The 23426-nt window shown below is 44.0% G+C and overlaps 1 protein-coding gene and 1 long non-coding RNA gene across 8 annotated transcripts in view; one reads left to right on the top strand and one right to left on the bottom strand.

The window, feature by feature from the left end:
* The window catches only part of CACNA1I (calcium voltage-gated channel subunit alpha1 I), a 161868-nt gene that overhangs the window by 60724 nt on the left and 77718 nt on the right, over positions 1-23426 (bottom strand). For all 7 annotated transcript variants that reach the window (XM_048069774.2, XM_048069773.2, XM_066996050.1 and 4 more), the window contains one exon: positions 8417-8514. In XM_048069774.2, the coding sequence (XP_047925731.1) occupies positions 8417-8514 (98 nt within the window). The remainder of the gene's footprint in view (positions 1-8416; positions 8515-23426) is intronic.
* On the top strand, positions 5157-8402 carry LOC125183459 (uncharacterized). Its single transcript, XR_007165498.2, has 3 exons — positions 5157-5231; positions 5351-5423; positions 6884-8402. It is a non-coding gene; the product is annotated as an uncharacterized lncRNA (long non-coding RNA).

Raw genomic sequence — 23426 nt, forward strand, 5'->3', positions numbered from 1 at the left:
AAGAAGGCTCAGGTGCTAGGACTAGGGCTGAATCTCGATATTCTGAACACCTCAAAGCTTTCCTTCCTACCTACCCATCAAATACCATAGGCACATCAGGGAAATAGGCCCCTCCTAGTGAGACTTAGCACGCAGAAGCGTCAGCAGCCTTGAAAATGTTAATTCCCTTTAGCATGGTTATTGACACAAGTCCCATAGAGCCATGGCCTGGCTCACACCACAAGTAGTAAATGCCACATTTCCTCGCTGGAGATCTGCAGCAAACCTTACAGGCCCAGCTTCAAACACAGGGTAGTGAAGATCTCATTATAAGGGATTTTTATTTTTTTAGAGGATATCAAGTTGTCAAAAGCAAAAGAAGAAAAAAAAGAAAAAAACAAGTAGGAAAATGCTAAGAGAAGTACGCAGCAAGGTCAGGGAAAATTAACTTCTCACCAGATCATAAATAATGCCAAAAACAAACGATGGCTTTAAGGCATGAGTTGCACCTTCCAAGTCTTTCACAGAGGGCAGGTGGTCTGAACAACCCCTGTGGTGTTGGCTCAGTCCCAAGCTCTTGTATTTCTCAGCTTTGTCCGAGGATGAGATGAAGACACCTCAGCTCTGCAGTGGGCTGCACCTTGTTAGAGGTGCTCTGTGCATCCTACCAGGGATGCTCTGAGCCCAGCTAAGTCGCAGAGATAGCAGCGAGTTCAGCACAAAGCCCTTCCACCACTGGCACTCACATGCACTAAGTGCCACCATAACGCTGTTGGTAGCCACATAACCGGTGACATGAGCAGAAATGGAGACACCAGCAAAGGTCTCAGTCCCCTGTCTTTCCCCTTTCGCTCTCTCATCCCGTTAACCCTTGCAAGCTTTGGGCTGCTACGCACCCTTGTCTTGGAGAGTGATGCCAGGTACCAGATTATTTCTTAGAGAGGTGGCTCTTTGGGGGAATCACTGCCATTCTGTTTCTTTTTCTAACACTGCTCATCTAATAAGCAACACCTACTACCACCTGCTGCTGTTGTTCATTCACTGATCATCTCTTTTTTTCCAATTATCACTGCAATGATGACTGCATCCATTTTCAGTGAAAACTCCATTAGAAATGTACAGCATCAGCTTTTCTTTCCGAGCTGCATAGGTCACATAACACTGGGGACAACAGGTAACTCCAATGCAGTGGTTGCGAGCCACTTGCATCGATTCTATAAATACCCTGAAGTTCTTTACATATACCTAGCACTGCAAAGTAGGACAGAAAAATGCAAAATATTATGTAAAGTAATGTTAATGCAACTTCTGGTTAAGGTTTAACAGAGCTAATTTCCTCTTGCTGTCACTAGCATGAATCATGTTTCTTTCTACTGCAGGCAGTGATGTGACATTAGGTGAAACGTGTGCGAAGGGAAGAATCGGGCCCTAAATACACAAAGATCAAGAAACTTAGGCTTGTGGTTGTAAATTGCCCTGCCCACACACACAGTGTGCAATTTGCATTAGTGTATATGACATTATCTTTTACCCGATAATACATTGTCATTATTGCTCACATTTCCATGGTATCCATCGCTTGATAGGTCCCATGGGACAGATTCTGCAAAACAGCTCAGCTCCCATTTAGGCAGCAAACTACGTGGCTGGGCTTTCGAGAGCACCGTGTACACTGAAGGCTGAGCTTGTTTGAAAAGGCAGCAGAATTGGCACAATGGGAGCTGCAAGGTTCTGCGCATTTTTTAAATTCTGGCTGTGCAGGTTCCTCTGGAGGAGAAGGAAGAAATAAAGATTCTAGCAAAGGGCTCTTTATGACTGGTGGTTTTTTGTTGTTGTTATTTTCTTTTTTGTTTTGTGTGTTTGGTTTTCCCAAGCTTGCTTTACTTCCAGTAACACAAATTCCAAAGTGCTATCGCTAACTCTTGTGATTTTTATCAGAAGTCTTGGGATGTGTGGCGTTAACTTTCAGATGTGAAATCTTGCTATGGTTTGACAATCTCAGATCACATTAAGAAAAAAAGCAGGAAAATTTCTATTCCTCACTACTATGGGTAGAAAGAGAAACGTGAGATCTGAACCACAGGTCTAAAGGTCTGAAAGCCACAAGAAAAAAAAATAATAATCTGTGATTCTTTTCCCTTTTCCTTTTCTTCAGATATCTTGATATCAAACCCAGCTGATGACTTAAAAGGACACAATTTAAGACTTTTGAATACTTGTTTGTAATAACAGTGAAATTGAGCAGACTAGTTCAGAGAGGGAAAAATTGCTTTCTCCCATGATCTGTGACCACCAAAAAAAAAAAAAAAAAAAGACTGAACAATGTGTGGTACAAAACAAGGCATTACCAGCTGTACATTTCCTGCACTTCAGTGTTCCTCAGGTCTCTGCCATGACACTGCACTAACAAAGGGATATAATTTTCTTTTTGCTTTTTCCCAATTTTAACTTGATTACCCATTTAAACATGTGGCAGTGTGCTGCACACTGTGGAATACACGTGAAAAACAGTGCTAAGGTTGGACAACAAGTAGATAAAATCGGAGCCTGTTTTCAGGGACTGAAGACTTCCTCCAGTATTAAAAGAGGTGGGTCTGTCGCAGCCTGGTCAGTTGGTTTAAAAGGCCCTATAAAAGTTCTGATTTGCAAACCCACCCAGTGTATTTGTCTGTGAGTTGACAGACTTTATATTGGTGCTTGCACTTCTTTCAGTTTTGATTCCTCCCCTTCTCCCCATCCTTAATTTCTCTGTGCTACCCTACATGCAGAGGTGCACCACACCACTAAGGTGGGAAAGCCTTTGCACATCTTGTACCCCAAAACCCTGCCGCTTGCCTCTTGTGCACATCTCCACACCCCTAGCTCCTTCCCTGCTCTGTTGGTCCTCACATTGCTCTGCTCCATCCTGTGCGGTTTTCCTGTCTCCTGAACATGCCCATCTGATTTAGGGCTCAATTGACTTGATAAAGAGCTGTGCTGCTCAAGGAGCAGCGCATAAGGGGGAAATGGGGCTCTGAGTTACATTTCCATCACTGATCTGACCCATCTCCAAGGAAAGGCATCCTCTACTGGCCTGCTCCAGGCACAATTATCATTGCTCTGTTCAGTGCTTCGCTTCACTTGGCTGGGAGATTGGGTTGGGAAGGGAGGATATCGGCTGAACTTGACCCTGTCAGCATCGCCTACGGCTGGCAGCCTTGTCTTCGGATGCATTTAAGTCACACATGGACTGACTTGGGCATGAAAAGGGCTCTTTGGCCTCTTAACTCAGGTGTATGGATGCTGTGAAAGAATACACTCTTGTCCCTAGGCTAACCCTGCTCAGGATTGAGCTTGTATGTGGATAAATTTGTGTGGTTTAAGTACAGTTTCTGTGTCACTGAGATGTGATAATAGATATTAACTGAGCATCTTATATGAAGTGAAATCGGGCTAAGTTTAAATGCTTGGGAAACATAACATCTGAGTTTCAGTTACCTCTTCACAAATAAAGCCATGAAGAAAAAAAAAATAAAAATCCATAATGGTCTAATGAAACCATACATTTCTGAAAGGCAATCACTGTTGGAAGAGAACAAGTGCATGAGTCTTCCTTCAAAAAGACTGAAGCATCTGAAGCAAAGACCCTGCACAGGTGGGGTCTTAGAAGAGGATTCTCATACCCCTTTGCATTTCCACGTTCTCGGACAGGACTGTGCCCGTCAAATGCTCTTGCCTTTTTGTCTGATATAGCTGTAAATGAGACTGTTTTACAGCCTAATATATCTTAGTCAGAAACTAATTTCACACATGCTCATCAGTGAAATTAGTTCTTCAAAAACACATTTAGACAAGTAAATGTCATCACTTTTCCCCTGTGCCAGGTGTGGGGTTCATAGCTAGATCACTCCGTCTTAGGCACTGTCACGGCACCGAACACAGGTAGCTCAGAATGGAATACAGATTTAAAGCATATAAATGCAAAACACCAGCTTTTCCCATTCCAGGGTTCAGCTGCTACAGACTATTTTTATATTGCAGCTTTGGTCTAGTGGGATGAACTGAGGGCTAAGAATTAGGAGACATCAGCTGGATTCCTGATATTGCTGGTGACACTAACTGGGTCTCACTCACCCGGTCTGAAGCATGAGGAAGATTAAACTAACAAGCCCTCGTTTGTATTTCTTATATCTGTAGAAGAAAAGTAGTGAAATCTCATCTATTTGGACCCATGGAGCTACTATAATGATAATAATAAAGAAAAATGGGGCTAGACCAAGATTTTCGTACACAGCAGTTTTGCCAGTAAAAATGCCTTTCCATTGAAATGGAAACACTTTGAGATGGATGTTGTGATAGCTACTGATACTTCATCTAGCAAAAAGATAAGGAGGGTGATAGGGGAAAGCATCTTGCTAAAGTTGAAATATTCTATTTCAATACTTTTAGAATGACATAGTTGAAATTCTTTTGTTTTGAAACTTCCTTGTCATGACTAAATACAGGAGGAGACCAAAAAGTCAAACAAGCTACCTGAAATTAGGCAGAATAAAACCATATTAAAATGCATGGGAAATGCTTATTCTTGTTCTGAGAAGAAAAAAAAACACATATATAAAAAGCATAACTTCCCACAAATCTGAAATTCTATTTCCTGCACAGCTAGAAATTAGAATATAACATTATATTTCTGATGCCTATACCTCCACATAAGTATTACTGCACTCACACACCAAGTATTAGCACATGTATACACTTTCTATTCAATAAAGTTGCTATGCAACACTCTGCAACAGACTCCTTCACTTCCGTACAGTGTGCTCAGCTGAAGTAATCTGCTTCCAAATGATGAATCAGTTACTAAATTGTAAGTGGAAACTGGAAGGCATCAAACACAATGCAAAGACTCTTCTTTGCATAAGACCAACACTACAAGAAGAGTAAACTGAAGAAACATCTTCTGCTTCAGTGTTGAAAAACATAATAACAGAAGTGAAAGAAATTCAGATGATCAGAAATGACTACAGACTCCCTGCTCAAAAGCAGGCAGAAACAAAACAAAACCAGCCACCACTCCCCCACTCCCAAACCTTGTGCCTTGCTATGGGAAGAAGGGATGAAAGAGCTAGCAGTAACAGCGACGTCTCACCTAGCAACCTGCCACACAATTGCAAGAGGACAATAACAACAAATGGAGGTGGAATTTCACCCCAAGCCCAGGACATAGGCATGCTCAGAGCAGAAAGCAACTGCCTCTGACACACACCCAAAGGGTATTTTGCCTCTTTACTCTTGTTCGGTGGCTTGTCACACCGGCTTGCTGCTCCAGAATTGAATCAGAAGGTAACAGGACCAGAGGCAATCTGTAATTTTTTGTTTCATGCATTTTCAGACAAAACCCCAAAAGGCAGCACTCCTGGGGCTATAGTCAGGAAAGTAAGAGATATGCAGGAATGCTAATGAAGGTATGATACATATTACAAAAATAGGGCACCTCACGTTTTCTCTAGTACTCTTTAATAATTACAGGTGAATGTAGGAATGATCAGACAAGTCAGATCCGCAAACTACTCCATCCATGAGTGTAGTCTGAAATGGTCAGTAGCACATCCTGCTGAGAATTACAAAAAAATGTAATTAATTACTGATAACTGGTAGCTAAAGATCAGGTCTAACCCTGAAATGAGCAAGTTTGAAATCCACAAGTGTCTTACATAAGCTCTCATTCCTTGGACAATCCCCTTTTACTCACTGCAAGAGGCCCACGGTGCCCCTTGATCTAGGGCTGGAAGGACTGCCCCTGGCAGTGAGTTTCAAGGTCTAATTATGAACTGTGTGGAGAACCTCTTATTTAATGGACGTTTGCCTTAATGGACATTATGATACCTTAATGGACATTATATTTGCCCCCTTTTGTTTACACTAGCTGTCCTTTTCTTCTTCTGTCATGATTCAAGTAGTAGAGACTATGCATCCTTTATGTTATATGTAATTATTACAGCACATCCATTTATCAGCTCCTTGTGCTCCTCACAAGTCTCACTGTATGGAAGAGCTTTCAGTAACAAGTTAAGAATGAACACAGGCAAGAAGAATTTAGACATATCCAATCTGGGCATTTAAACTTCAGCCTTGTCTTCCTGCCAAGAATATAAAATAAGTATATCTAATTTATCAAGCAGGTGATGCTTTTTCCTCTTCCACATTGCTAGAATTTCCTTAGAGTCATTCTATATTTGCTCCCTCCTAATTATTCCATCCACATCGTCAGGCTCTGTAAAAAACAGTCCCTATCCAGGTGCCCACACGGAAGCCTTTGAGATTGGCTGCTGGTGAGCACTGGGCCATGTTGTCCCATCGTGGTCTTCTGAACACGGCTGCATATCTCTGTTTGGGATTAACACCCTGCTTCTCCCCATACATCTCTGGCACTTCTATCAAGGACTCAATCACCCTCTGCCTCTGGCTGAGTTATTTCCCTCTTTGTTTTCCAGCACCTGCAACTCCTTCAGTTTGGTATCATCATCACGTCTCACTAATAGGCTTTGCTCTTTCTGCAGATCGGTAATGAAGAACTTTAAAAAGACATTAAAAAAAGATTTGTGGCCAAAGGTCCTATTAATTATGTTTGCTGTACCCCACTGGGCACCTTCTTCCAACGCAGCACATTCCCATTTATCATAAGACTTTGTTTACAGCCTCTTTGCCAGTTTTCAACCCGCAAGTCAGTGCTTCCTCTTCCAGGGGGACAGATTTCATTTTTTCTTTTTTCTCTGTCTCTCTCTCTTTTTTTTTTTTTTAATTAATAGCAGGATGTCTTTCTTCCAAAAAGTTCTCTCTATATAACCACAGATTTATGTAGCGAGGAAGATACATAAAGGTTTAACCACAGAGTGGAAATTAAAACAGCATCAATTTCATACAGGTGGAGTTTTATACTGATAAAAGGAGCAGACAGACAGCTTCACGGTCAGGACGCTCAGGGGAAATTCAATGGCTTGCGCTCTGTGGAGGTCAGCCAAGATGACTGAAAGCCTCCCTAGGGCCTCTGCATCTACAGAGAGGATCTCTGATGGGCCAGTGCTGGTCTCACCTACACCACACGTCCCCCAGCATAACTCCTGAAAATGGGGGGCCGACTCCAGCTGTTGCGGGCTATAAATAAAAATAAAACAAGCCCTCAGATTTTTGTTAGTCAGATTTTGCTCCTGAACACCAGGGCCTGGCAATTAACACGCCTTTGGCAGGCATCTACAGGAGTCAATTGGGTATCATTCAAGATGTTCCCGCTCATCGTAAAGGTTAAGTCTGCACTGGTAAGAGGGATCAGCCTCCAAGCAGTCTCTGAGCGCAGATTTACAGGACTGCTTAGGAAGCAGGGGAGAAGGGGAGCTGCCCTGCCATGGCTGGCCATACATCCCAGAGGGCTGAGCAAGCCATGCATGACCTCCAGGGCATCCCCCTTGCCTCGGTATCAGCTTCCAACAGAGATGCTCTCATCTGTCTCCCCCACGACGGACATGTTAAATGCCATGTGTATGGTCAGTGCCCAAAACAGCTGCTTCTCTGCCTGGCCCCTTCCTGCCACGCTGGGCACACAGAACTCAGCCTCAGCTCCTCGGTCACACCTTGCGGCCCTCTCTGTCCCTGGATATTGCCAAGAGACAAAAACACACCCAGCAAGATGGACACGACCACTTTCTAGAAGGGCTCTGCATGGAGCCACAGATCCTGACATCTGTCTCCAAATAGGTGTCATCATGAAAGTGACTTTGGCACAAAGCAAAAGCATATAAGGAGGAGGGAGGAGGACAACTGTGCAAACTTCCTCAGATCTGGGAAAGAAAAGGGAGAATCTGAGCTCAAGATAAGGATTAAGAGAGCTCTGGCAAGGTCTTAGCCACTGCAGACAGCCTGATTAAGGAGATTATGGGGAAGAGCAGAGAGACTTCCTGCTATTCTGTGAGACAGAAAAATGTATGGAAGAAATGCTGAAAGTCTCATGGGGCTGTACGTGGCAGCTGCTGCCTTTGAGCAGGAAAGAGCCAGAAACATCGGAGTGAGACAGCTAGCTGAGTTCAGAGCTTCTGCAACCCCTGGAGCCCAACGGTATGCAACCCGCCAGCCGGCTCACCTCCATCCACTCAGATACAACCAAAGCCTGAGCCACCTCTGTCAATACCTCCTGTGGTTAAATAATGATGGCAATGCCTGCTTACTCCCCTCCCGGGCTTGCAAGGAGAGCAATGCTGACTTGAGAAACAAACAAAAGAAGAGAGGCAATGTAAGGGAAGAACCAGAGTTCCTCCACAATGGGGAAAGAACCTGCACACACCATGTGGCAGCTTCCACTAGTTTAGCATCTGAACCCAGCCCAGAGAACAACACAGCCTTACTGATCATGTATTCACCACGTATAGCCCAAGCTAGCCGGCTATGAGAGGCAAGCATGACTTACTAGGCACACGGTTGATAGCTTTCAGGGGTCTCAGGACGCGGACAGTACGGATTGCAGACAAGTTAATGTTTTGGAGATCCAGGGAGTACTCCACCATCCTGCAGAAGAAGAGAGAAAGAGTTTAAAACAATCCAAAATCCCGGCTTGAGATACAGGGTAGGGTTTTTCACGCAGTCAGTGTGGTGCTGAACCTCACTGCTGCTCTGTAAAGCTCTGCTGTAGGTGTTCTCCCAGTGCAGGATGAGGTCCCTGGAGGAGGCTCATGCTAAGCTGTTTTACCTTGCGTAGAGGCAAACTACTTAAAGCTGTAACGTTTTCAGCTAGGTGGGAAGGCTTCTCCCATAGCTGTGAATCACTCCTTTCTGACAGCAACCAAAAGAGAAAAATCCTAATTTTAGGACATATGCTAGACCTCAGCTTTTCTAACCCAACAGCATGCTCCCTAAATAACCTCAAGGTGCAAATAGCTATGACTAATGCGTTGGCTTTGCCGCAAGAGCAGCAGGTGCAGGTTACAAAAGTGACCTGGCCCAGCATCCCTTAGCCCATCACTCCTCTCCTTGCCCAGTATGGCAGATGCCCAGGTAACTTGCCTACCTCTGGGAAAGCACTGGGAGACACTGAATTATAGTAACCATACACCCTGGCCAGCAAAATCCTCCTGAGGATCTCAAAGTATTTTATGTTTTATTGAAGACGGGTGCTTGAGACCTCTGGGAAGACATGAAGAGGGGATCAAGAGTGACAAAGCTGACAGGTGAGACAGCAGCAGTTAGGGACAGAAAGTCCTGCTCCTGAATCTTCTCTCAGACACGACTAATGAAGCTACACAAGGCTCTTTTTCCAGCCTTTCAAGGTGCTCAAGAGGTGGAGGAGGAAACACAGCCTTTTGTTAGTGCACCCCTTCTCAAACCAAAAACATTACAATTTATATAGAAAGACCCACAAGTCCATAGTCCAGTAGCCTGAAGTCCACCCAATCCCTCTGCCCAGGCACCACTGAAGGGTGAATGAGAGAGCATTAGTGATGGTGAGAGCTAGTCCTTAAGAAATACCAGGAAGAGGACTTGAGTGAAACCTGTCACTATGTGGATGTGGTCCCCCATGTCCAGGGGCTGCCAGTTCCCCTCTCTCACAAGCTCTGATCTCCCTCCGTTTTCAAATACAAACAACTTTCTCCCAGCCTTTCCATACACCCTGACTCCTACATTTCTTCAGGCTGCACTGAAGGACTGATCCTTCCACTGATCACCCTCTTCACTTTAAAGGACCTTGAAGAGCAAGTGTCGAGTTATCTGTCTACACCTTTCACAAAAGGGACTTGTCAGAGTGATAGATTTTCAAACACAATAGGGTAAACCTGTCGAAGTGTTGTGATTATTCTCTCTCATGCTCTCTTTCTTTCCCTCTCTCATTCCTTTCGCTCTGTTCTCTCATACACTTTTAGGGTAATTGCATGAAATAATTCTTTCTCTGAAATGCAGTGGCATTCATTTACCTCCCCGGAGCTGTCAGTTCAACATATACCAGAGGCAGAAGGAGAGAGGAGGGATTTCATGCAGATAATCAAAATACACACACACACACACACAAGATGCAACCCAAAAAAAGTACCAAACCCAGAAGCAACATACAGATAGCCTACAGAAGGCATTAGTGATAGTCAAGAGGCTCAGGAGCCAGTCAGCTGAAACTGGGAAGAGGGTTTGAAGGAGGAAGAACACACAGCAATATACACACACAGACGTAACTACAGGGCATCACACACAAAGGACGTAACGGCCTTGTGCAAATGAGCACAGCCCTTGAGCAGGCTCTGATCAACCTCACTCCAAAAGCATAAAACAAAATTGCCTCATCAGTGTGATGTTGTCCAGAATTAGACGGACCTGCTGAAACTTTGGAACTACACTTACAAGCCAAGCATGACATGCACGTTGCTGTATTGCTCCCAGGACGTGGGCTAACATCTTGTCTCAGCACGGAGACCTAGCATGTAGAGGAAGCTTCAGGCTGAAGAAGTCTCTATGCTGCAGCCCGTTATAAGGGGTAGATACATGCACAGAAACATAAAGGTGTCCAACTTGGTGAGGTCTCACAGAACCTCCTTCCCTCTCCTGGAAAACCGTGTCACCTGGAGCACTGGACTGGGGTCAGAATGATGAAGGCAAACACAAATATATGTATATTTGAGCAGTAGCAGAACAATTTGAAACACACTCGGTCAGATGCCAAATTAGCAAATGACCCCAAAATATGTCTAATTTTGAGATGTAGTCTTCGCTGAACTGCAAGTGACTAAATGAGAAGTCCTGAAGAACATCACGACCCTCACAAAAAATGAGCGCAAGGGAACAGCACGGGGTTAGAACTGAGAAGAAATCAGTAGACAGAGGTGATATCTTTTCTTAGATTAAGCAATACAAAATTCAGTTAAAGATGAAACCTCCATTTAGAAATTGTTTGCGTTTTATCCCCTTGTAGCTACAACCATGTTCCTGCTATTGCTGCGGGAGAATCCTGAACCAGGTGGACGTTCCAACTCTACCAGGTGGAATGAGCTTGCCACCTGTGTAACACAGCCCATGTGTTACTAGAAAAGTAATAATCATTGAAATAGAAAGCACAGGTCCTCATGGAGCAAGATGAACACTACCCTAGCTGCAGCCGTGCAGTTCAGACAGAGAGCCAGCCTCCTGGACCCCTTGGTGGCTGCAGATTTGCTGCAAAAATGTTCCAGTTTAGCTAGAAAAAAAATGCAGAACAGTCAATCACTCTGCCAATGAAAACAGCAGGCTGTTCCCAAGGATGGGTCAGAGAAAGGCAACTGTTAAATTTTTCAGAGAGCAACTTCTAACAAAAATGAGTTCAGCCCTAGCAGGCCCCAGGGCTTTGGCTTGCTTAGCAGACCCATTCTGCCCACAGTTCTTCCAAGGCCTCTGGTCTTGGCTCTAATAACAGAGACATATCAGAGGCATGCCTGCTGTACTCATGTAAATCACACCCCAAACAACTCCAGCTCAACTTCTGTGCAGTTCTTGCAGCAAGGGCCACTCATTCTCCCCTTTTTATTCCTAGTAATAGTTTTAGCATCAGCTTACTCACACTTCCCTTTGCACAAGGGCAGTGTGTCTGTACCACAATGGACTGCAGGTGAACAGGGTGAAACAGCAATTAACAATAAATTACTTAATTAATTAATTAACCTCTCTGTAGTCAAAACCTATTGTCTCCTTCCCCTGTTGAAACAAGATCTCTAAATGACCCTGCTGCAGTCACTGGGCACCTGCAACATTTCAAGAATTGCCAGCCCAGCTGTTTTTGCTCTTACCCATCTCCAGCCAGCTCCCCACTCCCTGGAAACCCAGTTCATGCAAGCCGTCTAGGGCTGGGCTGTACCTGATGTCCTACTGTCACCTGTTGGAGGTGTGTGTGATGGGTTAACAAAGTCAAAAGAAGATGTCACAAAAAGAGATCAGCCAGAAACTTGCAGCAAATTTATGGCAGGAGGGTGGCATTTTCCCATATCCGTGTCTCAAGGTCTCGTGATAGTAGATTTCAAGCTCACAGCGCTTATCTGGACTCTCAGGCAGGTACCAAACTTTGGTGCTTCGACCCCTATTGTGCTAGCAATCCAGGGAACCACGTGTTTGCTGGGTGTTCGCTAACCAAGAGCATAACAACGTTAAAGGTGGTACAAAATAACTGTCTCCTTATTAAATCCCACAAGCTTTCCAGGCTCCTCATCCTGGTTTCATGGCATATCAGCGCAGTGAACAAGGGCAGCCCCCTCCATCCAACTGCCTTTCTCCACTTTTTCCTGGCTCCTTTAGACATGCTTTCTTTGTAAAAACTCGGTTTCTTTAAGATCTGGAGGTAGTTGGACAAAGTCTTGGATGTAGAAAAGCCTGTGTAGGTTGTGAGCTGTCCTTTCCCCTTACCATGACGGGGCAGAAGGGAACGCATCTCTCCCAAGGGAAATGGCAGCTCATTTCTGGCACTGCTAAAGTATTTTGTGGCCTCTGGCGTGGGTGGACGAGCACAGGGGCAGGTTACAAAGCTGGAACTATGCTAAATCAGAGAGAAGCTCCTGATCTGTGATGGAATTTGAGCAGTGAGCTGTCAAGATAATTGAATTTATACAGTAATTCTTCTTCCCTCAGTAGAGATTTTCTTCTTCAAAACTTTCCGCGAGAAACTCTTCTGGAAGGAAAGGGGATTGATGCACACACTGTCCCTGCACCGCACGCACGGTGGGAGCACTGATGGGGTGGGGAGCGGGACAGGGGCACCAGCTGCACGCGTGGGCTTCACCCTGCAGAACGGGAGGGATGCCTGGCAGGCAGCACCTCTCCACTCGAGCTCTGCCTCCCCTCACTCTCAAAGCACCCCACACCCTCCCTACTCCATCTCTCTGACTCATACCTGCCTGCAACATTTCCACCTCTCTTTTTCATCTTTCTGTCCCTCCTTAATTTCCATTCTCCATTCGCCTTTCCTTCATGTTTTTCCACTTTGCCTCACGTCTTTCAATTCCCTTCCCAATCCTTTCTTTCCTCTTCCATCTCCCTCTTTGTTCCTCTTGTTCCTTTCCCTACCAATCTTCTACCTGCTTCCTCCTCCCGCTTAGTTTCTGTCTTGCTGATGAACATTGGCCTATGCCCAGGCAACTCTGCTTAGCTGAACACACAAGAGACCTCGAGTTTAAGAGTCGAGGCCAAGCTAGCACAAGGGAACAAGCGAGCAATTTGTTAGCGCATTGACCCTGTCCAGAAAGCGCCTGGCCTGGCGTACCTCCATCCCATGCCAAGCCACTGGAGCAGGCAGCAAGCACACGGGGACAAGGGGGCATGCACAGCGCCAGCACCGCACGCCCACACTGCCCACAAGATCTCAACCTCAGCAGAAGGGCTTCATCAGCCGCAGCCTGGCACTTCTTCTGCTCCTCTGCACCCGCGAGCAGGTTTAGGCCTGCCTTGGCACTCTTCGCTTCTCGGGCAGCAGCGAAGCTCAGGAGGGAAGAGCAATGCTCGCTGCCCAGCAGCAGCAGCAATGCCCAGCCAGCGTGGCTCTGGGCCAGGTGCAGGAGGGCGGGCTGGCCAGCAGGACCCAAGGAATAAACACCCCATAAGGTAGACTTAGCAAGAATATGAGAGCCATGTGAGGATCCCAGAAAAATCAGACTTTATCTTGGTGTACGCATAACCCAAGAAAATGTACTCATGCAGTGCCTGGATAGCAGCTTCCCCGCAATTACACGCAATGAAATCCATGATTAAAACAGTTCAAACATTGCCATTTACCTCTTTATATTTACATCTCCTTATACCTTTATTAAATACTTATTAGCTTTCCTAATCTTTGCTCTTGAACTTCTATTTGCTGAAAATTAGCACCCAAAAATTAATATTTAAAATGAATTCTGGAAGCATTCATGAAAATACCGAGGCAGAATTTTTCTTATGACACAAAGCCAATATGTTTTTGTTAAATTCAAAAGCTGTTTAATTCCCTTACTCTGATAGGGGTTTTCAATTGAAATCTAATTAACTGCAGTCTAATCAATTCATATTTCTTTGTCAAATAAATTTTGGTTTGGCACTGAAGCAAGAAACTTCATGACTGTGACTTCCAAGCTGCAGCACCAGGCTTGCTGTCAGTCTCTGCGCAAAGCGAAGCTTTTGCTGCCTGGGGACTTTGGCCATTGAGTCCTTGCATCTGTGAGCACCCGGGGTGACCATGGCAGAAGACAGCTTGCTTGTTCTCTGCTTTGAATTCCTTCAACTAAGTATGCCACCTTTTTCCTGATTTTTTACTTCAAATATTGATACCAAAAGCTGGAGCTGACGTTGCTCCATTTACCCAGGTGCTCCCCTGACACATGAGCCCATGGAGGTGCAGGATCCTACAGCTCAAAGCTCCTGCCTGCAGTTTGTAGGATGGCAGTGGTGGGCAGATTTACCCCTAAATCTTCTCACTGCTGTGGTAGGCACCAGGATGAGAGGTCTAGAAGGTTTAGGTGGCTCTGCTCTGGCTGCAGAGACTGTGGCTTGCAGTGAAAAGGTGAAGCAAAGCTGATCCTCTTGCAGGACAGGGCACCCTGACAGTCTTCATAGTTCCTCTCCAGACTCATATTAATGAGGTCTTCTGATTAAAGGAGATTAAAAAGCACATGCAGTGCTAGATCCACCCTGTTCTGACCCTCTGTGGCTAGAGATACGGTAGTGGCCAGGGGATGTGGGGAAGGGGGGCTGGCCCCACAGGTGCTCTGTTGGCTGAATTTGTGGTGTGCACAAAAGAGAGGGCAGGCAGCAAAATCCACTTACTGGTGCCCAGGGCTGCCTTGTTAGCAGGGCCCCTCAACCTACTGGTGTGTGTTGTTCCCCCATTTCCTTCACTTGCTCACAGCTGCAAGAAGACACAGGTTGGGAATGGGCAGAGTCTTCAGGCAGCACCATCCACGTGGGTCTGCTACAGGCACACGAGCTCCTCTTCAAAAAATGTAACCTTCACGTCTACCCTGGCTCCCTGTTAACTGGTTATTTGGACCTGATCATCTGCTCTATGGCCTTGGGTTGCTCTGTGATGCAGCAGGTATGGGGCTGCCGGGCGGTGCCCAGCACCGAACCCACTGTTGACTGGCTGCAAACGCCAGCAAGCACTCTGCACAAATACTCTGAGCGCATGCAAATGCTGGCGTGGCAAGCATTTTGCACAGTTCGGTGCTCCCGAGGCCAGGAAAATGCACCCTAAATAGATGAGCCGAAGTCCTTTCGGCACCTGCTGCAAAAATGATGGGATAACATCATATGGGATGTGGCCAGACATTACACAGCGGGCCCCTAAATTGCTCTGCAAACCACAGTGTACTCAGCTAAGTAGACTTGCTTATCTCTTTTAAAGTTATAGCTCATCATGCTGCATAAAAGCAACTCTCTGCTGAGATAAAAGCTGGAAGTTAGAAGAAAAGGGGAAAAAATGCCTTGCTAGTAAAACAAGGACTGAAAAAATTACATCTCCCATCTCCCTCCACCCTTTAAAAATAAAAAATAAATAAATAAAAAATAAAAATAAAGAGACTGTAACTGTTAGCAAAAAGATATTTTGTCATGGAGTAATAAATTACTAATTACACAGCTACAGAGCTACAATGCTTTGTATTCCTAAAAAAAATATAAAACACAACTGTCCCCCCAGTATAAAACTTTTTTTTTTTTTATTACTTTTTAAAGTTCCTCTACAAGCGAAATCTTGCTGAAGGCTTCCAAAGCCTGTGAGACTGCTCCCTGGCTGCCTGGGATGTGATTATTTCACACCCCTGAACACTCAGACTTCTCTCCAAACTGAGCACTAAGAGAAAACGTCAGAGTTTCTTAACAGTTTCAGAGACATGATATGAAAAGACATAAGCAGATTTTCACACTGTGATAAGAAAGCCAGAGGGACTGGGCAAGCTCAGATGACTGAAGACAAGTGATGAGGCCTCACTTTTGAGAACCAGGAGACTGAGCACAGGCTTCTGGATCTGCATTTCTTTGTTTAGCCAAAAAAAAAACAAACAATATTTGCATCTTGATCCTGCAAGGCTGCTGGTGGTGCCCCCTTCAATTCTTTTTAGTGAAGCTAAGGATTTGTGCAGTAGGGAATTAGTTTTTAGGGAGGCAGAGAATTAGAGGCAATAATTGAGAGCTACACATAATGCATGCAGGGTACTGCTGCCTCCTTGTTTTGATTCTTCTCTGGTGTGATTCATTTCGTTGTGATGACTCTTTTCATTTCAATATGTTGCACATCTATGGATAGCTTTACTAGGGGAAAGCAAATGAAATAATTAGTATCATTAAGGAGGAAAAAGTGAGTGTGCGTTGGGGGGGGAGGGCAGCAATTCTGATATTTCTGCCTTTGGTTAAGATGATATTTAGCCTGCTGCTCGCTGGTTTCCATCTTTCTCTGATCACTGCTTGAAACACCTAATTGCTGTATTTATTACAGTTTTCTCTAACTTGCCATAATTTTATAGAAACTTCCATTTGGCATCGAAGACTAGCTAACCAAGATTTTCTCAGTATTCTGCTGTTTACATTGCTGCTAATAAGTATTTAATGGTCTGAGATTTTAAAGTCAGAACTATGCAGATTCCAGCCAGGTCCCTGAAGGACCACAGTTAATTAAAAACAAAGAGAAAACAGAAGATTGGCAGCACACTCCCCTGTCTCGTGAGACTAAGGTCTATCAGCATCTCAGGCCAAGCAGCATCTTCCCAGCGTGGACAATTTTGTTGCCTGAGGATGGGGAGGCATTTGAGGCAGGGGGCTGATACCTCTCACCCTTTGGCCCCCTTTGCCCAGGCTGAAGTGCCTTGGGATGAGCTTGAGGTCCCAGAAGTTTGAGCTGGTGGATTCCTTGTAAGGAAAGACTTGCTGCTCAGACATACTTGCACTGACACTGGACAGCACAGGTAAGAAACGGGGTGAAAATTGATCAGGAGGAAGAATTCGGGAAGCAGCATCACTGCAGGTTTATGGAAGAAAGGAAGTAATATCTAAGGATTTAGGGAAAGCAGAAATCAAGAACCGTAGATAAGCACCACTGAGATAAGGTCATAATAATAACAATAATAGTAATAATCACAGTTAATAGAGAGCAATGTGTTCCAGACTCCCAGTGTGGAAGCTGCATAAAACATCTCTGAAAAAAAACAGCTTGCTAAGAGGCACAGGGAGCAAGGAGAAACGTTCTGCTCAGTCTAAGGGGTTACCAGACATGGCCAAGAAGCAGTCTCCAGCAGTACAGAGGTGCCAGAAAACCTCCTCCAAAGGCTGTATAATTATCCAGAACGGAAAGGATGCTTTGGAAGGGAAATAAAGATATCAGGAGAGCTGTGCTGCTGTACTGTGACCGAAACAATAGATAAAAAGGCAAACCTAGGAAGGTTTCCAAACTTCCAGGGCAATATGTCACCTATGATGTGTTTTGAAATTAACTGTTTTCCTTATGCTATGCTACAGGTTATACACGATTTCTAAAGCAGATGGACAAGAAACATTCAGCTGAGCTCCTTGAGTTTGAGCAACCTGACCCAAAATAAAAGGAGAAGATGGAGGAATCTGGCAATGAACTGCTGGTTGGGCCAGCCAGGTAGGATGGGAGACTTGCAAAGCATCTACCTACCCCTGGAGAAGCAAAAACATTAACTAGCATTTCATTAGAAATGAATTAGTTTATAGAGAAATGAGAGAGAGACCAGTCAGTAGACTGTTAAATGAAGAACCAAAGGGGAAAGCGTTGAAATTAGGAAAAATGTAAATCCTTACAGGGCTTCCATGTCAGGAACAAAACTAATCAAGGCACTAAAAGATGTAGATAAGAGAAAAATTGTATTGTCTGTACACCAGTGCCAGGGGCCCAAGTAATAAAGAGAATAGGAATTGTTCATTTTATGAGCATAAACAGACTAAATGGCAATAGGAAAGCCTGGTGGGAAGATTCGCATGAGAGGAATATTAAAGTCAATGATTTTAACCTAGCAAGGGAGACTCAAGTGGACAGAAAGGGAGGGGGTGTAGTGCTCTTTGACAAATTTCGAGTACAGACTCAGTGACAATTTGGAAATTAAGAGTTAAGTTATGGATTAATTTTCTGCTATTTAAAGCAGAGAATTCTTCCTGGCTAGAGGAATGGGCTGACAGGAGCTTCATGGAGTCCAAGACAAACGCAAGGTCTTGCACTTGAGCTGGGCTGGCCCACTGCCTTCGTACTGGGTAGTGGCTCTGCTGGAAAGGACCTGGGGGACAGCAGGTGACATGTGGCCCGTGGTGTACCCTTGCAGAAAGGAAAGCAGACGCCATACCAGGCTGCACCAACAGAAGTGTAGCCAGTAGATGCAGGAAGGGATCACCCCCTTTGCTCTGTGGTACCTCTGCAATGGTGCCTGGCAGGAGAGCAAGACAACAGATATAAATCCAACAGGGAAGGGAGGCTCAGACTAAATATACAGATAAATAAGCAGCAGGGCAGAGGCCCAGAAAGGTAGTTCAGTCTTCATCTCTGGGGCATTCCAAGACCAGACTGGACAACTCCAAGCAACCTAATCTGAGTTTGTTATTTACCCCTGAGCAAGATACTGGACTGGACGCCTCATAAGGTCCTTTTCCAACCTTTATTATATTCTTAGACTATGAATATGACTAGGTATATACAGATCACACTTGAAAACAGCTCTCTTGATATTGCTCTGTAACTCATCAGAAAAAGGGAAAAAAAACAAAAAACAACAACAAACAACCAACAGCCTCCGCTTATCCATTCTGCAAGAGCTGGATTTGGACAACGTGCTGGGGACAACTAAATATTCTTACAATTTCCCAGCATTTACAATGAAGTGCAGCATAAATTAAAAACTGATTTTTAGAACCAAAGATGCAGAGATGGTCTATTAAGATATTTTGGTTTGTTGTTGTTTCGTGTGTGTGTGTGTGTGTGTGAGCAATCAATGAACTTAAAGCTGGGACTATTTAATTACATGTGGCATGTACATGTCAAGTAGGGTCATCAACACTACTAGATATACTTGGTGGATTAGAGGGCCCATATTCATGAAGTTGAAAACACATGGAAACAGCCATGCGTCAAACCTGTCAGGGTAAAGAATTTAATTCATGAACTATGGACAACAAGCAAGTATTACTTAAGAACATTTATCAGGTATCCAAGAAGCTACAAGAGAGACAAGAAAGCTGAACTGGTTAAAAAGATAGTACAAAATGAGCAAAAGCAGCAATATAACGAAAGCAAGAGAGGGGAAAGCTGATACCAATCAATATAAATTAAGAGATGAAAAATCCAGAAAATTTGTAAGAGAACTGGACAAACATAAAATGGTACAAGTCAATCACTGGAAGAAGAAAACAGAATTGTCATGAACAGTGTAAAAAGGCAGAAACATCAATTAAAAAGAAAAGTCCTATGGGGAAGGTCAGATGATACTTTTTTTTTTTAAACAAATATGATAATGAGCTGCTTTCAATTACGGCTGTGACCAAGTGTTTTACCTGTACTTATCAAAACAGGGATACTCTAAGATAAGCAGGGTTGGACAACTTATATCCAAGAGTTTTAAAAGGGTTGGCCAAAAAAGTCCTGGACCAGTGCTGTTGATTTTTGGTTAGACTCAGAAAACCGGGAAAGTATCCAAAGGTCAGAGAAATTCTGATGCTGTGCCAGTCCTTTAGCTACACAGTGATCTCAGTAGGCTGACTGGACTGATGCTGATCACAGTACAGTAATGAAATCGTCAATACGTGGCTTTGATAGATTACGGATTAAAGGTGGATAATAAAATTAGCCATAATCAACACAGGTTTAAGGAAAAATAGACATCATCAAACTAATGTGCTATAATTTCTTATGAGATTACAAGTCTGGTTCACACAAGTAATTATGTTGATATGACTGGAATGATATGAAATCATCATGACATACATTATCTGGAGAAAAACTGGCTAAGTAATAAGCCTCACATGCAACAGTAAATAGGGACTTATTTGTGAGCAGATGTACTTCTGTAATGTACAATTCTTGCCACTCTGTTCTTTATTTATTTATTACAACCTGGCAGAAAATTCAAAAAACAAACAAACAAACGCTAATGGATTTTGCAGTTGAAGCATATTTTTGAGAGAACAGAAAAGAAATAAAGAGGATAAGCCAGCAATACAGAACAGTATGAACTGCTTTGGAAATGCAAATAATATATATGCCAGCATGAACAAATGTAACACCACATATCTGGGAACAAAGTTTGCTGTCCCTACTAATAGGAAGGGATTTTCTTTCTTCAGAAGACATGATTGTGAGGTGGAAAAAAAATAAATAAATAATAAATAAATAAATAAAATATATAAATAGATAACAACTTGGAGCCACTGGAGAAAGTAGCTGAATACATTAATAGGGAGGTGTTGTGACTAGGTGGGTTACTGCGATCCTTAGCTGTAGGAATAGGAAAATTTGGGTCTGAAAAATGAGACCGTATTACCAATGCATAAGGCACTGAAGTGACGACTTGCTCTGAGTGTCTTGCTCTGCTGTCCACCACAGCTTTTTTTTAAAAGCTGTTAAACAAACCTGCAATTGTGTCTTAAAATGACAAAGTACACAAGTCACACCATTCTCATCAAAGGCAAGGTTAGGACGGGATTTGATCAGTTTATGAGATCTATGTTGCAGTGTGATGATGGAGAGAGGCAAAGAAAGGATATTCTGTGAAAGATATACCAGCCTCTCCGCAGCTATTGAACTAGTTAAGGAAAGATTTTGGATATATTCTGTGCACAAACCTGTAATCTTAAGCATCCCCCTGGTCATGCAATAAAGCCCTATCCCCTTAAACTACCATCCATACAAGTATATTCCATAGTAGAACAATTAGGGGGATGCTGCAGAACGGGGCAGACAGACATAATTCCCACCACAGATCTCTAATTATGGCAACTGGCTCAAGAGAGGCATAACAAACACTCCCTGGTGGAATTAATGCCCCAAGGGCCGGGCAGGTTGCATGAATTCACTCCTCACACAAGGACACTCACAAGAGTCATGTAAAGGGACACCTCTCTCCGAGAGAGACATCTCCAACCACATTTGAACACAACTCTTATTCACAGAGTAGAGCAGGCAGTAGAAATTGCTCACTCTTTGTTGCTAGAGAAATGCCTAACTTTAAAAGGTGATGAGCATTATCCCAGAAATAAGTGACTTCTCCTAAATTCATGTAGAGAGTCTGGCCTAAGTTTTCAGCGTGACTGATTATCTCAGTTTTCAAAAAATAGCAGGATCTCAACTTTAGGAAGCTGCCCTTTGAGTTGCTGCAGATCAAGCTCTCCAAAAGCACCCATTGCTGTGGGAAACAAATGACGACAGACAAGACATGAACACAAACACATGGGAAGAGGGACTCCCACTGGGACAGCTGGTGACAAACAGCCTGCATGAAACGTCTGGGAACCTGCAACCTCCCATCACCAGCAAGCAGTTGGGAGCAGGAGTATTGGAAAGCCAAAATTGCAGCCCCTGTTGCTTGGGCACACAAGGGCATGGCCATTCAACCCAAATTCCCTCTCTCCATTTTAGGAACTCTGAAGGTAACAATGAAGAACATTGACTTAGGACTGTTGTTTTATGGGTTTTGTTGTTTGTGGGTTTTTTTAATCCTTTCTGAAAAAACGTGTTGAAGGTGGTTGGGGGAGGGAGTGTGCGAGAGGGGAGAAAGTTCTGGTGATGTCAGCTCCTATCGCCATGGAAACTGAGCATTTTTAGTGACAATGGAGTCTTCCTCCTTGAGCTGCTGGGTTGCGTGGGGAGCAGGGGCAAGCAGGGCAGGGGCACACAAGGGAATTCAGCTAACTAAAACTATAGCTTCTGGCTTTCCAAGGAAGTGAGGAGAAAACTACAAAAGAACGCCTGAATGCATGGCTTATGTAACCAAAGCACTGTCTGGGGCAATAGCAGCAAATAATCATTATGCTCTTTGATAAAACATGCTGTCATGCAGCTAGGCAGATGGAGGTATCTCAGCCGCCCAGGAGCACCCGACAGAACAGTCCCTTGCTTGCACTTGGCTTTTCCAGGCTGCAGTTCACTCTCTGAACCTTTGATGTCTTGCTTGGAGCACCACTTATGTATGTATTTGCAAAGGGAGAAAGGAAGAAAAAAAAGGCTGGGAAATACAGTCCTTATTCTTGAATTTGAGAGATGCTCAAATGCCTTCTAGGCAGTGCATTACTTTTCAACATCATGGATGTTTTCTTAAGGGTCAAATTTATGACTTCCCTTGCAGTCCTTGAGAGACCAGGACAATGAAAAAGAGAAGGCCTTTAGATTAAACTGATTGGCTTATTTTCAGGATTTAACTCACTGGCATGGAGAAAATATGCAAGACCTGATGCAGGCTGTCTTCCCTTAGTCAGAAGGCTAGGGCAGCATTTGGACCGGGAGCAAGGTTAAGCCATGATCCAGGTGTGGGACCAGTCAGGATAAAGCCTGGGGCTTAAATCTGAGGTTAAATAAAAGCCTACAGTCTGTATGTAAGGGCAAGTTTGAGCCTCTACTTGGATTTGATTTAAACAGTGCAGACAATTTTAATGAATTTCAAAGAATAATGAATTAATAACTACAAGCTTTTATAACTCAAAATACATTATATAGTCATTAGTTCTGTATAACTAAATGGGAAAATCTTTCTTTAGCAGAAGAAGTCTTTTGAGATCAGATATTCTAATGAGATTACTATCATTTCAGCCTGACACCTCATGAGGACAATTGTATAGAAATCAGGAAACAAATTTCTTTCGGTTTTGGACCTGAAATGAAAAGTCCTCCACACTGATTATTTTATATCTAAGGAGTTGATTCTGAGTCTCTTCGGCATTGAAAGGAGTTCAGATATGAGCTTCACTTCTAGTACCACTATCAGATGCGCAAATGACTCTCTATTCTCAGATTTCTCCAGCAATGATGGCAGATGAAAGGTATAAATGGGGTTTACTTGCTTCTGATCCAGGTAGCAGGGATTTCACAGAACCAAGGAAAGGTTGAGGTGGGAAGGGACCTGGAGGCCCCCTGCTCCAAGCCCTGCTCCAGCAGGGCCTCCCAGAGCAGCATGCCTAGAACCACATCCAGGCAGCTTTTGGAGATCTCCAAGCAGGGAGAGTCTACAGCCTCTCTGGGCACCCTGTGCCAGTGCTCCATCACCTGTATATCAAAGAATGCTTCCTGATGTTTAGATGGAACCTCCTGTGGTGCAGTTTGTACAACATTCATTTTCATCTGTTCTCTGCATGAAACAAGCATTTGAGCTCACTCTTTCACTTAGCATTGCCCCATTGATTTCTTCATCTCTCCAGACAGTAATTCTCACACACCATGCTTGCAGGGGTACTAGGCAGAGCAAGACCCCCATTCCCAAACCTTTTGCAACCCAGCAATGTGCTGCCTATCCTGCTCCCACCTG

This window comes from Anser cygnoides, chromosome 1 (genome assembly GCF_040182565.1).
Source record: "Anser cygnoides isolate HZ-2024a breed goose chromosome 1, Taihu_goose_T2T_genome, whole genome shotgun sequence".
In the NCBI taxonomy this organism is placed as follows: Eukaryota; Metazoa; Chordata; class Aves; order Anseriformes; family Anatidae; genus Anser; species Anser cygnoides.